The following is a 15,775-nucleotide window of genomic DNA, read 5'->3' as shown; positions in this document are numbered from 1 at the left end:
ATATGAAGGCACAGATGACATGCTGGGTTCTGGGCAACTAAAGGGACCAAGGAGTGAGCTTCCCTGACAGCCATCAATGCACTTGCAGTGAGGAAGGGGTGAAAAGATCCTTTATGCAATTGCAACTGAGCCGTAGGTTTTCTAAGGCTTCCAGTATTTTTTGTAGAATATCAACTCTGAACCATGAACACTGTGCTCTGTATGGCAGCATGTATATTAAAAACTGAAATGATACGGAGATTTCCATGGCTGTTGCCCAAAGATGACACACAAATTCATGAAACATTCTATGTTTAAAAACAATTGTCTAGGAAGTAAATGTCAATACAATACTGAGTAATGAGGGAGACAAACAGTTAGTTGAGGAATATTTCTTTATTCATGGCTGAATCTCTTTCCACTGAGAGGAATCAGATCACTTTAGAATTTGCTGCTTAGAAGTAGGTCAGCTCTTCATCCATGGTTTTGTCAGTCTGGTAACCATGAAGTTCATAATTATCTTTTCCAGTAGGTCCATTGAAGACTTTTATGTGAATGAAACAACCATGACCTACATCCATCTGAAAGACAGAAAAGAAGAAAAGAAGAAAGAAGCAAAGAAAGAAAGATTATTCACGTGGACCTCAATTATATAACAGATCAACTTTCTTGTGATACGCAAAGCTCTCTTGAAACAACACTTTTGGGCCAAGGCAGCACCAATGAACTGAAATTTTGTCAACTTGTACTTTGGGAAAATGTGCAGCTAACTATATAGTAGAAAACATATTTCTGAGATTTATTTTTAAAACCTTTTATAAAAAAATATTTTATTCAATTTATTTATATAAATGATTTGCCTGCTTACATATAAGGACATCACATGCATGCAATTCCTGAAGCCTTAAGAAGAGGGGTTAATGAAACTCAAGAAGGAAGATCCAAGTGTGGACTCTTTGCCCCTTCTTAGAATTGGGAACAAAACACCCATGGAAGGAGTTACAGAGACAAAGATTGGAGCTGAGACGAAAGGATGGACCATCTAGAGACTGCCATATCCGGGGATCCATCCTATAATCAGCCTCCAAATGCTGACACCATTGCATACACTAGCAAGATTTTGCTGAAAGGACCCTGATATAGCTGTCTCTAACGAGACTACGCCGAGGCCTAGCAAACACATAAGTGGATGCTCACAGTCAGTTATTGGATGGATCACAGGGCCCCCAATGGAAGAGCTAGAGAAAATACCCAAGGAGCTAAATGGAACTGCAACCCTATAGGTGGAACAACATTATGAACTAACCAGTACCCCAGCTTGATATGTATCAAAAGATGTATATAGCTGCATATGTATCAAAAGATGGCCTAGTCGGCCATCACTGGAAAGAGAGGCCCATTGGACTTGCAAACTTTATATGCCCCAGTACAGAACGCCAGGGCCAAAAAGTGGGAATGGGTGGGTAGGGGTGTTGGGGGGAGGGTATGGGGGACTTTTGGGATAGCATGGGAAATGTAAATGAGGAAAATACCTAATAAAAAAGAAAAAAGGAAAAAAAAAAGAAATATGAGAAAAAGAAAAAAGAAGAAAAAAAAAAAAAAAGAAGAGGGGTTAAATCCCCTAGAACTGGAGTCAGAGTTCCTTGTCAGCTACCACGTGGGTGCTAAGACCTAAACCTAAGTCCTCTGCAAGAACAGCCAGCACTCCTATCCACTAATCTATCTATCCATCTAGATTTAATCTATTAGACTTTTCATTAAAATCTTGGCACAGATTACATTCCAGACTTATATTTTCTTTTCATGATGCCTAGAAAGGAGCACAGGAATGCCTGTATTTCTGGTGATTCTCTTTACTGACTTCTAAGTTGGGAGAAAAATTGTCATATAGTTTGATAAGGGAAAAGAAACTCAGATTTGCTTTAGAAAATATGGACTGTATGGTCCCCATATCTCTGCTGTGTTGCAAACCTACTTTATGAATGCCCACAAGGCTGCCTCCTTTTCTAAAGTAAAAATAAAGAGGCCTGGGCACCATCAGGGTAACACTCCCAGTGTTAGTTTGGTCATGAACCTGGATCCTATACCATCCCAATAAGAACTGCTACTTTTTTCTTTATTAGAACAATAAAAATTTTGTGTTCTACAGTAGACATTGTGTTCTGATATCCTTCCTACCTTAATATTAAAATGCTACTGACCACAGTTTACAATTAGTTTATGTCAGTATGATAAAAGTGTTTGTAAGCATCATACAAAATGTGTGTGATCACACTGATTTCTTCCTGTATGTCTGGAAAAAATATGTTACACTACCAATGTCAGAATGATGCCAGAAACAGATTTAAAGATACTATTTTCCTGGAGCTGGAGATACGGCTTACTTAGTAGAGTGTTTTCCTAACTTGCATGAAGCCTTGGGTTTGGTCTACCAGCAACACATATGCCCAGTGGTGTTGAGTGCCTATAATGTCAGCACTCGGGAATTAGAGGCAAAAGGAGCAGAAATTCAAGGTCATTTTTCAATTATATATGGAGTTTGAGTTCCAGGACCTCCTGAGACACATGATATTCTGAGTCAAAACAACAACCAAAACCAAACCAAAACAAACCAAACCAAAACAAACAAACAACAACAACAAAACAAACTGCAACTGAAACACCCTAAGCACCACAAGCCAAAAACATTGAGTTGTAATTTTTTTCCCCCATAAAGCTCTCAGTGACTATGTGGCAGAGCCCAAATTGGCACCCAGATCTGTTAGGTGCCAACATGTACATCATTTTATTTCTCTTGTTGGTCTGCTTTAATTTGAGGCAGGATCTGTCTGTGTAGCCCAGGCTAGCCTTAGACTTGGGAATCCTGTCGTTTCTTCAGAGGAATGGGATTACAGGTGTGTCCCATGCTCAGCGTTTGTATTCTCCTCACTCTACAGTGGATCTTTTTAAAAGCATTTGTTTCCTACTTGGAAAAGAGCTCCTCTTTAGCAAACTTGGTTGATATTCCCAGAGCCAGCACAGTCATTACTCCAGAGGGAAATCTGGGCTTTGTGCTTGTGCTTGCATTAGTGTGAACTTCCAGAGTCATTTACATTTCCAGAGATCAATTTTCTGAGTGGTAACAAGGTAAAAGTGGCTTAGGTTTGTTTCATGGATTTTATTTTGTGTGTGTGAGGATTGGTTGAAGAGGGGTGTGGCCTGCTTGTAGGACAGGACTTGGCATATCCTAAGCCCACTATCCTTTCTGTTCAGGGTACAGGGTTATTAGGTTTACAGAAGATCTTGGGATCACGTAGATTTGGAACAAGTATGAACAGATTGAACAAGCAGGAGAGGTGGAACAAAGGTCAACCCCGGGACAACTTAACATTGAAGCCTGTGGTCCTCTACCATTCTCTCAGTGGGGATTCAAGACAGAAAACCCTACCAGTAACAAATGAGATCTAGAGACTGACTGAGAGCAATGGGGTCAATAGCCAGCCTGGAGGAAGGAAGGAGGAAACTAAGGCTTAATAGCAGAAGGAGGGTAAAGGAGAGAACCAGGGGTGAGGGGTGGGACTCAGGCCGAGGAGCAAGAAATCACATTGAAATAGAGTGGTCAAAGGAAAAAATTACCAACATTATTTTCTGATGATTTTTTGTATTAATGAAATATGTGAGGGAGTTGATATGAAATGTTCATATTTAGATAATCAAAGTTATCAAAATGATCCCAATTTTGGTGGAAATTTTCCTGTCTTTGAATACAATCATTCCCTCCCCCCCCCCCCAATTTTTTTCTCAGGTGTAAAGATCATGGAAGGGACCAGTCCCTTCTGAGGACACAGCTGGGGTTAGCTCACGTGCTTTTTTGGGCCTCAAACATATCAGGAACTCAAATTAGATTGAACTGAGCTGGTCCAGTCCTCATATACAACCCAGCTTTGAGAGTGGCTCATGTTGAGCTGGCTAGTTCAGCTCATGTCATTAAAAAAAAAAAAAAAAAAAAAAAAAGCCAAAAAAACGGAACACATTAAAAACATATAGTTTAAGTAACTATTTTTAAAAAAGAAACAAATGCCACTGTGCCTTGGTCCGATGACAAAGCAGAGGAGGTAAAGGCACTTGACTCTCTGTTATCTTTGTAATCAGGATTGATATTATTTAATACATAGAGATAAATACAGCTATAATTTATTATCCACAGTTGAGTTTTGGAATTATTTCCCTTGATATCACAAGAATGTCAGAAAACCATTTAATTTGATTTTTCATATAAAATCTGTTTTAACATAAGAAAAGCTGTGTGTATGGCTGTGTGTCTGTGTATGGCTATGCTCACATAGGAGCAGGTGCCCTCAGAGATCAGAGGTATACAGCTGGGTTACAGCTGATTGTGAGCAACCTGATGTGGGTGCTGGACACTGAGCTTGGGGTTTCAGCAAAATCTGCATTCATTTTTGACAGTTGAGTCATTTCTCCAGGTCCTAAAATGTATTTATAAAATGCTATAAGTATGGCTTTATACTGTTGCTGGAGTGCCATCAGTTAGACCTGCTTGAGCTATGAAAAGAATGATTTGGGGGCTGGAGAGATTGCTCAGTAGTTAAGGCTACTGACTGCTCTTCCAGAGGTCCCTAGTTCAAATCCCAGCAACCACATGCGGGTTCACAGCCATTTATAATGCCCTCTTCTGCCATGCATGCATACATATGGACAGAACACTCATGTATGAAAAATAATTTAAAATATCATTTAAATTACACTAATGACTATTTATTTAAAAGATGGAAGTGGCTTGAATTATTCTTTCAACTAATGATTGAAGTTCTTCTTTAAGTGCATGTAATTGGATCACACATCAAGTTAGGAAGTTTTGAGTTGGAAAATGCTCTAAGACACTGGCCAATTCCCATACACTGAAATGTTAGCCTCAACATCTAGCTTACAGAATAAACAGCCTTGGCAGCAAACCAATGTCTGAGCTGTTACACCACTATATTCTACAGGGTTCTAGAAATTAGGAACCACATAAGAAAGCTTTCTGTACTCACAAAGAGACACAAGGTAAAATATCCTGTCATCAGATGGATTTGGGAGTTTCCACTTACAAGTGGCGTAATTAAAGACCAGTGGTAGAAATGAAGGTACAGTTGGGCTACAGGAAACAACTGCATCAGTGCTTGAGGGAGGGTGGTGTCTACCTTAATGAAGATATTTTCTCCAGCGACGACTTGAGTTTTATACTCAACGGCTTCGAATTTTTCATATTTCTTATTGGTTTTTGCTTCAAGCTGAGGTCTGACCTTATGAGGAGAAAGTAAGGCTGTGTTGACTCAGGTTATCAGCTTCACAAAACTAGGAACCTCATACTGCTGAGAGTCCTTAGAGATGCTGAGGAGCCTGGGTTGGCTGCTCAAACCTCTAACCTCTAATCTCAGACACTGAAAGACTGAGGCAGGAGAATTTCATTCAAGAGCAGTTTGGGTAGATAGAAAGTTCCAGGCTAGTTGGGGCTCCCGATTGAATCCTCTCTCAGCAATTAAAACACACACACACACACACACACACACACACACACACACACACACACACACTTCACTTTACAGTTATGATTTGCAATGAAGGGCCTAATAAGCATGTCTCTATTTGATCAGTAAATACAAAGTAAACAGCACATAATGGAGATTTTCTCTGGATCCGTCAGATCATTCTAGAGATACAGTAGCTCCCTCTGGCCTGATACTGTGTGGGGACCCAACAGACCATAATCTCAGAGGGGTAGACTGAATTTCCTGATTTAATAAGTATGTTTCATAATATATGAGCTGTCATGTTCTTTTTAGGGGAATGGTTGCTGTGATTGAGAAAATGCTTCCTAAAAATACACAGTTTACCACCTGCTTCCCTGCCTCTCAACACTTTAGTGGGCGTTGTCTCCTGCAAGACAGGACAGATAAGTGACATCTGGGAGCTGAGCCACCACCCTGAACCTGTTTAACTGACAGTAAGGGAGTTAGCAGCAGTGTCTAATGTTCTTTTAGGTCTTAAACTGGTGTGCATGAAACAGTACTTAATTAAGACTTATTTTATATTTCCTGGATATTTTGATTTCTTCTACACTGTTAATTTGGGGGTAATATAGGCCTTTTCTTTCAGCCTTATGTAGCTTCTACAGTTTATAGCCAGATGCTCAATACCTAGGAGTGACTCAGGAAATGTCCCTATGGAATGGTTCTTAACTATGCATCTCCCATGGTGCTTTAAGCCTGAGGCCCTGGTTTCCACAGAGAAGACAAATTTGGTGCATTCTCTCCCCTCATTCCTGCAGAGCTCCACAGTGTACTAAGGATGTCCAATGGGAAAGGGCAGTTAGTGTCTCCTCTGGGTGACTCTTAAGCATTTTAAGTCTTGGTTTCATCATCTAAAACTAGGATAGGATCCATCCTTGCCTTTCTGAGGATGCTGAAGATCAACTGAGAGGTGGGACAGAAACCAATGCTTTTAAAACAGCAAAGCTCCTTCCCAGGTGAGGTGACCTTATTAATACCTATGTTTCAATCTGCTTCTCTAGATCTATATGAACACTCTTCTATTAAATATTGTTATTGAAGATGTCATCCACAGATGGTATAATTATCAAGATAAGCCCTTCTAGTTGCTTCCTAAATTAAAAATTGTGTGATCAAAATATGTTTGATGTATCTATGAAATTCTCAAAAAACTAATGAGAGTATCATGTTCAAAAAATGTCACCCTCCAGTAGTGCTTGGCACTTGGGAGGCAAGAGGCTAAAGAAGTAGTGGAACTTGTGAGGTTTGGACTACTGTGAAAAATAGGAAGACACCTGCTTCAAAAGAATAATTTCTCTAGATAACCAGATGACCAATTATTAATAAAATCAATAAAATCTGCTGTAAATGATTTATTTCAGATAACTATATTTTCCTGTCTATCCCCTACAACCCTGGTTCCTGGACCAGGAAGATTTTTATTTCACTGAACAGAAATGTTAACTGTGACTCATGTGTGCATATTTGTTTTTGAAACACTTTTTATGTACGGTAAATATTAGTCCTTTTAGCTCTTTCTTCTCACAGGTGAAATGGATAACTGTTCATTGTCATCCTATTTTGAGGCCACATCTCCCTCAGTCCTTCCAGGATGCTTGCTATATCTGGTCCTACAGAAAAGTGAAATCATGGATAGGATTGCCTACACTTCCAGAGACCTTGGAAGAAAATGAGTCCTCTTTAGTCAGATCTGCTTTCTGCCTACAACAACAGGTAACTCATGTGCACATTTAATGTTGAGAACACCAACTTGATGTGAGGATTCTAATGAAGATTTAAAGATTTAACCTTCCTCAAAAATAAAATGCTCCAAGATATTTATTGAAATAAACCTATGACTGAAAACTGTTTACCCTCAAATATCTAGTCACTGAATTTTAGCCCTGTCATCACTCCCCCCCTCCCAGAATGTTCAGTGCCCTAAGCATGAAGGCTCCCATCTATTCTACTCGTATAAAATCTGATGGTGCCTAGCATGGTGGCACATGCCTGTAATCTCAGCACTTGAGAAGTTGAGGTAGCAGGAATGCCTTGTGTTTGAGGCTACCCTGAGTTACCTACATGCTAGACCATCTAGCAAGACCAAATCTCAAACAAACACACAAACACATAAGCAAATAACAAACCACACTGATTTGGTCCTCCAGGATGTTTCAGTTTCAGAAATGACAAATACATGATGTAAGAAAACAAAGTGACAGATTGCAAACCTTCCTTCATAATTCTTTCGAAAACAGGTGACATGATACATCTTTTTATAGAGATGATAGTTAAGCAACATGTATGAACTTGCTAGAAACATTGAGTTCTATTTTGCCTGTGATAGTTTGGTGGGTGTAGCATCCTGGAATCAGCCCAGAGTTCCTTAACAACCTTAGGAGCCTCCATATATCAGCTTCAACTAGAGTGACTGGAAAATTTCATCAGTCATTAGAGCTCCTGGGATCAGACGTGTGAGGTGTAGAGATGATCCAGCATGAATTCTCCTTCAGCTCTTGGGGAAACTGAGGCTCCAGTATAAAGTGTGATTAGGCTGATTTTATTTTTGGGTTGTTAAAAATTTCTCTGATGGGGCTGGTGAGATGGCTCAGTGGGTAAGAGCACCCGACTGCTCTTCCAAAGGTCCGGAGTTCAAATCCCAGCAACCACATGGTGGCTCACAACCATCCGTAACGAGATCTGACTCCCTCTTCTGGAGTGTCTGAAGACAGCTACAGTGTAATTACATATAATAAATAATAATAATAATAAATTTTCTAAAAAAAAAAAATTTCTCTGACGTGCATTGTTCATTGTTTATCTGTATAAATGTCTGAAAAGAATCATGTATTTCTGATTTCTGTCATTTCCCACAGTCTTAATGCAGGGCCAACTTATAAATCAAATTTTGGAAGTTTGATTTGGAATCACATCTTTTCCTGAAGTACATCCACTCACCTTGTTAGCAATCATCTGGATTTCTGGTGTGGCACGGCTTGCCTCTGAAACACCTCCAAGACTCATCTTGATGCGTTGCTTCTTTGCTGGCTTGGACACTGAGAAGAAATGATCCTGCAAAGCACTGAGACTCAGGGTTTTAAAGGTATCCGAAAGCTCCTCCTCTAGTGTCTTATCTCCACATTATCTGAGGGAATGGGGAAATGAGTGTGGCCTTAGGCAAGTCTTACTGCATCCATTACAGGAAATGCTGAGTGGAGTTGGGGGTAAATGTGGTGGGGGACATGAGGAAGCATGTGTGCCCAGACTCAGGTGTGGTAAGCATGGCTCCTCCCTGCAGTCTCTGTGCCAATAATGCCATCATATTGTGTCATATGAGCAAGGGCACGAATAACCTGTGTTTCTAAATAAGTTAACGCTTAAAGAGATCTTTAAAGAAAATACCTAATAATATCAAGGCTGGTTGCACAGGATCTTCCCAACTTTATAGGGATAATAAAACTGTCTATGGTGATTTTTACTTGCAGTTTTTAATATGTTTTTCCACAAACATGAAGAATAAGATGGCAAACGCTATCGTTTCTTCTGCTGCTTTTGATTCTCTTGTTTTATCTTTTTGCTTTGTTGTTGTTTGGTTTTGTTTTTTGAGATAAGGTTTCTCTGGATAGCCCTGGATGTCTTCAGCCTCACACTGTGATTAGGTTAGCCTCAAACTCACAGAGAAGTCCCTGTCCTTGCCTCCAAGTGCTGGGATAAAAGATGTGCCCCACAAAGCCTTCTGATTTTCCTTTTTTAGAAAGGCTTGCATGTAAACCAGGCTGGATTAGAATTCACACTATAGCCCAGGCTGTCCTCAAACACACGATGAACTTTGAACTTCAGACTCTTCTGACTTCGTGTGCAGAGCACTGGGATTACAGACATGGCCTTAAATGTCTGATCCTTCTGCCTCTGCTTCCTAAGTAATGGGTTTACAGTCAGTAGGTAGCTTGTCAGGTAATATCTCACCCATGTATAAAGTAAAGCTTCTCATTAGAAGAATTGCTGGGTGTCAAGAGGGAAGTTCTAAGGATAACAGGGAACAGGGCACAGCAGAGGGACAGAGGCTTGCTGCTCACCCATCCCTGCCCACTGGGGTGATTTCACCACAGAGAAAGGGGGTAGACATGCTCAGTTCTGAGTTACAGAGACATAGATGTCTGTTATTTTATTGCATTCTTCCTTATTTAAACAGTTCTAAAAATTAAACGGAAATACTCATATCTAAAACCAACTGAAGCCCTTTCTTACTGTTGGACTAAGACTGTCAGAAAATAATCCTGCTAAATCACCTTTCTTTAGATGTATAGAACCCAGAATGTCTGGTAATCTTTATATAACATCAGAATATTAGGCCTTTTTTTTTTTTAAAATCCTGTGCATAAACTGATACAGCCTCACTGGGTGAGTTTTGTAAACTCCTGTGAATTTTGACTTACAAAAAAGGAATACAGCTGTCTTAAAAGAAGCAAAAAAGGACTTGGCGTGAGGGGCCGCTGTCTGTTGATATGTTCTGATGCTTTGGAGAAGAAGGAAACATAGCTATGTGCCCTGAATGATGCAGACACACTGCATGCTTCCTTTTCTGCTCTGTGCTTTCCCCTATACAACCTCTTTATACCCTATGAGTTGACCAAGATGGAACTTTGTGGATGAGACCCCCTCTGCTGTCATTTGCCCAAGCAGTGCTTTTTGGGTAAATCCTGGCCTCTTCCCTACTAGCTGTCGTCTCATAAACATTGACCTTCAAGCACTGAGAGGCCAGGACTTCAGTAACAGCAGGAACTTTGTTTCATGATTTCCAAGGTAGGTTTTCATGGTGGGAAGGCATGAGGCAACTGGTCTCATGTGTCTGGTGTCAGGAAGCAGAGAAGGATAAGTGCTGGCTCTCAGCTCATTTTCTTTTTATTTAGTGTAGGACAATGGTATAGTGTCACCTTTATATAAAATGGGTCTTCCCATCTCAATAGACCCCAAATCAAATAATCTACAGTGAGGTTTGTATCCAAGGTCTTTCTAACCAAATCCTGTCAGGTGGGCAAAATTATCTACCCATTATGATAGTCAACCAGATTTCTAATAACCGATTTAATTAGAGAGAGAGCTTTGCTATTATGTAGCATAATATTTCCTTGAACCCCCATATTCCCCATCTTGACCTTGAATTCATAATCTTCTTGAATCTGCCTCTCAAATTCTGGGATTATTAGCATGTGACTCTATGCCTAGTACTTACGTCTGCCAATTTTAAATGGTTTGTTTTTGTTCTTTGCTGATGTCCAGACTCAGTAAATGGCAGTTTAAGTTTGGGGATATAGCTCAGCTGTACATTTCATCGTGAAGCTTGCTCAAGGTACTAGTTTCAATCCTTAGTTTGCCCAAGAAAAAATATTCCTTGCCATGGTGGATCATAGAACCGTACCTGATCCCTTGAAGACAACCATAAAGCCTAGAAACCCTTTTCAAACTTCCCCTGCCTGCCCTTCCATGCTGATGATTGTGAGCAGAAGTTTAACCAGCCTTGCCTGGTAGTAGGTCATAAAAATCTTCATTTTAGGAGGGGTTCTGACTAATACCATAGAGATGGGCCTTCTCACAGATAGACCAAAAATCTGAGCAGACCAGCCTGACCAGCCTTGCTGGTTCTCTTTAGCCAGTCTTTCACCAGTAGGCCATAAACCTCCCTGTCCAATCACATCTACAGTTAACTGTCCATTTTTGATCAAATAAAAATATGAAAAATGGGCAGCTGTTCTTGGGTATTCGGGTCATTTCCAAAGTTTCCTGTGTCATTTAAATCTTTGATTACATAAACCTATTCCACTTTGTTTGTGTGTGTTTGCTGCCTTTTGTCATAGGAGTGTGAACCCTAGAAAGAAGAGGATGAATCTTACCCTGTTGCATGCCCCTACATGATATTCATTAAATGCTTCATTTTGCACTGAGTCAAAACTTTGAAATATGCTTCTTTGACACACTTTTCTTTAAAATAATAATTCTGGTTTTGTTGTTGTTGTTGTTTTGTTTTGTTTTGTTTTGTTTTGTTTTGAGACAGTGTTTCACTGAGAAGCTCTGGCTAGTGTGGAACTCACTATGTGGATCAGGTTAGCCTTGAACTCATAAACCTCCATGTGCTTATACCTACATGCGCTGAGATTAAAGGCAAGTACCCATTTCAGGCTGACAAATTTGAATGTTCAACAGCTATTTCTCTGTAGTTGTCCATACAATAAAGACAACAAGTGCAGGAAGAGCCAAGACATGTTTGCTCTTGATGTTGGCAGAGCACAGGGAGGTGTTGAGTATGATAAGATATGAAAATCAATTGGGAATGAGATGGGGGACTATGCCACACTGTCTTCTTTGTGTGACAAGCCCACATACGCAAGTACTCACTGACAAGGCCATCATATACAAGTACTTACTGCAGCTGTGGTCACCTACATAATACCAAGCCAACAGGATCAGTCAGCCTTCTTGCAGCCAGTGCTAATTGGAATGGACATCACAGTAAGAAAAGAATGGTTTTACGATATAGTGGGGGATGGGAGGGGAGAGTTAGAGAATATACATACTCACCGTTTCTTTTAGAGAGAGACAGAGAGAACAAAATACACACGCACAAACACACAGACACAGACACACACACACATGAGAGAGAGAGGGGGGGGGGGGAGGTGGAGGGATCAATGGGGTAAGACAAGAGGCCAGATTTTGCACTCACAAAACATGTGACTTGGGTTTCAGGCCATTAAAATCTGGGCCAGACAAAACTGTGGCTTTGATTATGAAGTATTTTCTGTGTTTGGTCATAGCTGTAGCCTTGGTATCCCCTTGCATGTTAACTGACTCCTATTTCGACTGGTTTTAATATCAATTTGGAATGTAGTAATTCTACAAATGTAGAAAATTCTGGATTGATAACAATTGGAATCAGCTGAGTAGAGAGCCTTCCCTGAAGAACTGTACCTACTGCCTTAACCTCTGAGGGCAGAGCCACCACCCCAACTGTTGGAGCAGCTTTTTGCGGGGGTCTGGATAAGAAGAGTTTGGCAGAAGGAAGGAAGCTTGCCTTCTGATCTCTTTGCCTTCCCTCTGCCTCTGAGTTGATTTACTCTGTTGAAGTCAGAGCCAACATTTCCAGGCTTCCACCATGAACTAAAGACAAGAAGATCTCCAGGGACCTTTCGTGTGTTTGGTGCCAGAAAGGAACTGTCTCTTCCTGCACCTATTGTCTTTATTTTATGGCCAGCTACAGAAAACTAGATGTTGACATTCAAAGGTTGTCAGGCAGGAGTGATGTCACTGGCCTCTAATCTCAGGGCTTGAGGGTCTGTGGAGCTCTGTGAGTTCAATGAGAGCCTGATCTACATAGTGAGTTCCACATCAGCCAGAGCTCCTGGGTGAGGCCTTGTAGACTCACTTGCTGGCCTCTCCAGCAAGGAGTTCAGCTGCCGTGGGAATACTCTAACAGCCTAGGCAGTCATTCTCAAGAACCAGGCAGCCTCCGACTTTCCAGCCTCTCAGGTGTGATTCAGCTGAGGTTGCAGCTTTAATAAGGCTGACTCAATGAAGTCTTTCCTGTGTCTATTTGCATCCCACGGGTCTTGTCCCCCTGAGCACTCTGACTGATGCACGGTCCTCACTGGAGTCTCCTCCTGCCTGGTTAAAGTCACTGGCAGACATCCAGTGAGCTGCTCAGTGCAGAAGTCAGAGAGAGGGTTCTACTTAACTTCTTATTGCCCAATATGATCCATCAGCCAACATTGCCCCTTCTTGTTAAAAATTATCATGAGCCATATGTTATTCTCACAGTAGTCAGGGTGACTTTGTAAATACAAACTGGATAATATACTTCTGGATAGTTCACATCAGAATTTTCTTATTAATTTAAGAAGAGAAATGAGAGGAGAGAGACGTGGAGAGATAGGGAAGAGCAAGCAAGCGACAGAGAGAGAGAGAGAGAGAGAGAGAGAGAGAGAGAGAGAGAGAGAGAGAGAGAGAGAGAGAGAGAGAGAAAGAGAGAGAGAGAACAAAACCCAACCTCATACAATGCACAATTAAGTCTTGATGCTCAGCCTTTTCCTAACCTCATCTCAATGTAGTTTCCCAGTTGGTGCATGCTGGATGTTGGCCTCATTCAATTCTTAGAAGACAGGTCAAACTCTTCTTCATTTAGACTCTTTGCACGTGACACTGCAAGACAGAAACTCTCCTCCTTGGGTTCTTATCCATCATCTCATTTAAAATATTGAATTTTTGAAATGATGAATGAATTAACTTGCTTGATTTAATTATCCCACACTGTATTCAGAAACTGAAAGTCATTTCATACTTTATAAATGTTGGGATGACCCTCAGATATTATCTTTATTAGGTAAGGAAAAAACATGTCAGTTGTGTTCCACTGTGTTTGTAGCAGCCTTATTCATGATACCCTGAAACTGGAAGGAACCTAGATGCCCCTCAACTGATGAATGGATACAGAACATGTGCTTCATTTACACAATGGAATGCTATTCTGCTATTAAAAACAAAGACACCATGAATTTTTCAGGCAAATGATAGAACAAGGAAATATCATCCTAAGCGAGGTAACTCAAAAGGACATGCATGGTATGTATTTACTGATAAGTGGATATTAGCCAAAATGTAAAGAACACCCATGACACACTGACAGACCCAGTAAAGGTAATCAAGAAAGAAGTGGGGACAGGATCAGGTATATGTGTGATAGGAGAGAAGCCTTGGCAACCAGGAGAATGAATAGCAATATGTAGCTGCTGTGAGAGGGGCATGGGTATAACTTTAATTTTTCATATTCTTTTTGTTGTTGTTGTACAATGCCCTATGACTTCCCCTCTTCATTTAAAGATGTTGCAGCACAATAATCTTTTTTTTTTTTAGGTATTTTCTTCATTTACATTTTCAATGCTATCCCAAAAGTCCACCATACCCCCACCATTCCCCTACCCACCCACTCCCACTTTTTGGCCCTGGCGTTCCCCTGTACTGAGGCATATAAAGTTTGCAAGACCAAGGGGCCTCTCTTTCCAATGATGGCCAACTAGGCCATGTTCTGATACATATTCAGCTAGAGACACGAGCTCCGGGGGTTACTGGTTAGTTCATATTGTTGTTCCACCTATAGGGTTGCCGATTCTCTTAGCTCCTTGGGTACTTTCTCTAGCTCCTCCATTGGGGGCCCTGTGATCCATCCAATAGCTGACTGTGAGCATCCACTTATGTGTTTGCTAGGCCCTGGCATAGTCTTACAAGAGACAGCTATATCAGGGTCCTTTCAGCAAAATCTTGCTAGTGTATGCAATGGTGTCAGCATTTGGAGGCTGATTATGGGATGGATCCCCAGATATGGCAGTCTCTACTGGTCTATCCTTTTGTCTCAGCTCCAAACTTTGTCTCTGTAACTCCTTCCATGGGTGTTTTGTTCCCAATTCTAAGAAGGGGCAAAGTGTCTACTCTTTAGTCTTCGTTCTTCTTGAGTTTCATTTGTTTTGCAAATTGTATCTTGTATCTTGGGTATTCTAAGTTTCTGGGATAATATCCACTTATCAGTGAGTACATATCATGTGATTGGGTTACCTCACTCAGGATGATGCCCTCCAGGTCCATTCATTTGCCTAGGAATTTCATAAATTCATTCTTTTTAATAGCTGATAGTACTCCATTGTGTAAACGTACCACATTTTCTGTATCCATTCCTCTGTTGAGGGGAATCTGGGTTCTTTCCAGCTTCTGGCTATTATAAATAAGGCTGCTATGAACATAGTGGAGTATGTGTCCTTCTTACCAGTTGGAACATCTTCTGGATATATGCCCAGGAGAGGTATTGCAGGATCCTCCAGTAGTACTATGTCCAATTTTCTGAGGCACCACCAGACTAATTTCCAGACTGGTTGTACAAGCTTGCAATCCCACCAACAATGGAGGAGTGTTCCTCTCTCCACATTCTTGCCAGCACCTGCTGTCACCTGAGTTTTTGATCTTAGCCATTCTGACTGGTGTGAGGTGGAATCTCGGGGTTGTTTTGATTTGCATTTCCCTGATGATTAAGGATGCTGAACATTTCTTCAGTCGCTTCTCAGCCATTTGGTATTCCTCAGGTGAGAATTCTTTGTTTAGCTCTGAGTCCCATTTTTTAGTGGGGTTATATGATTTTCTGGAGTTCACCTTCTTGAGTTCTTTTATATATATTGGATATTAGTCCCCTATCTGATTTAGGATAGGTAAAGATCCTTTCCCAATCT

At 40.8% G+C, this 15,775-nt stretch overlaps 1 protein-coding gene across 1 annotated transcript; it reads right to left on the bottom strand.

The window, feature by feature from the left end:
• Nucleotides 1-358: 358 nt before the first annotated feature.
• On the bottom strand, nt 359-8,582 carry Stfa1 (stefin A1). Its single transcript, NM_001082543.1, has 3 exons — nt 8,469-8,582; nt 5,163-5,264; nt 359-560 (listed from the first exon to the last, which is right to left on the bottom strand). Exons 1-3 carry the CDS (start codon nt 8,532-8,534, stop codon nt 435-437), a joined length of 294 nt encoding a protein of 97 aa, NP_001076012.1. The 5' UTR covers nt 8,535-8,582; the 3' UTR covers nt 359-434.
• Between the last annotated feature and the right edge of the window lie 7,193 nt (nt 8,583-15,775).

This window comes from Mus musculus, chromosome 16 (assembly GCF_000001635.26).
Source record: "Mus musculus strain C57BL/6J chromosome 16, GRCm38.p6 C57BL/6J".
Classification (NCBI taxonomy): Eukaryota; Metazoa; Chordata; class Mammalia; order Rodentia; family Muridae; genus Mus; species Mus musculus.
Note: the sequence above shows the minus strand (reverse complement) of the source record. Positions and strands in the feature narration are given on the sequence as shown.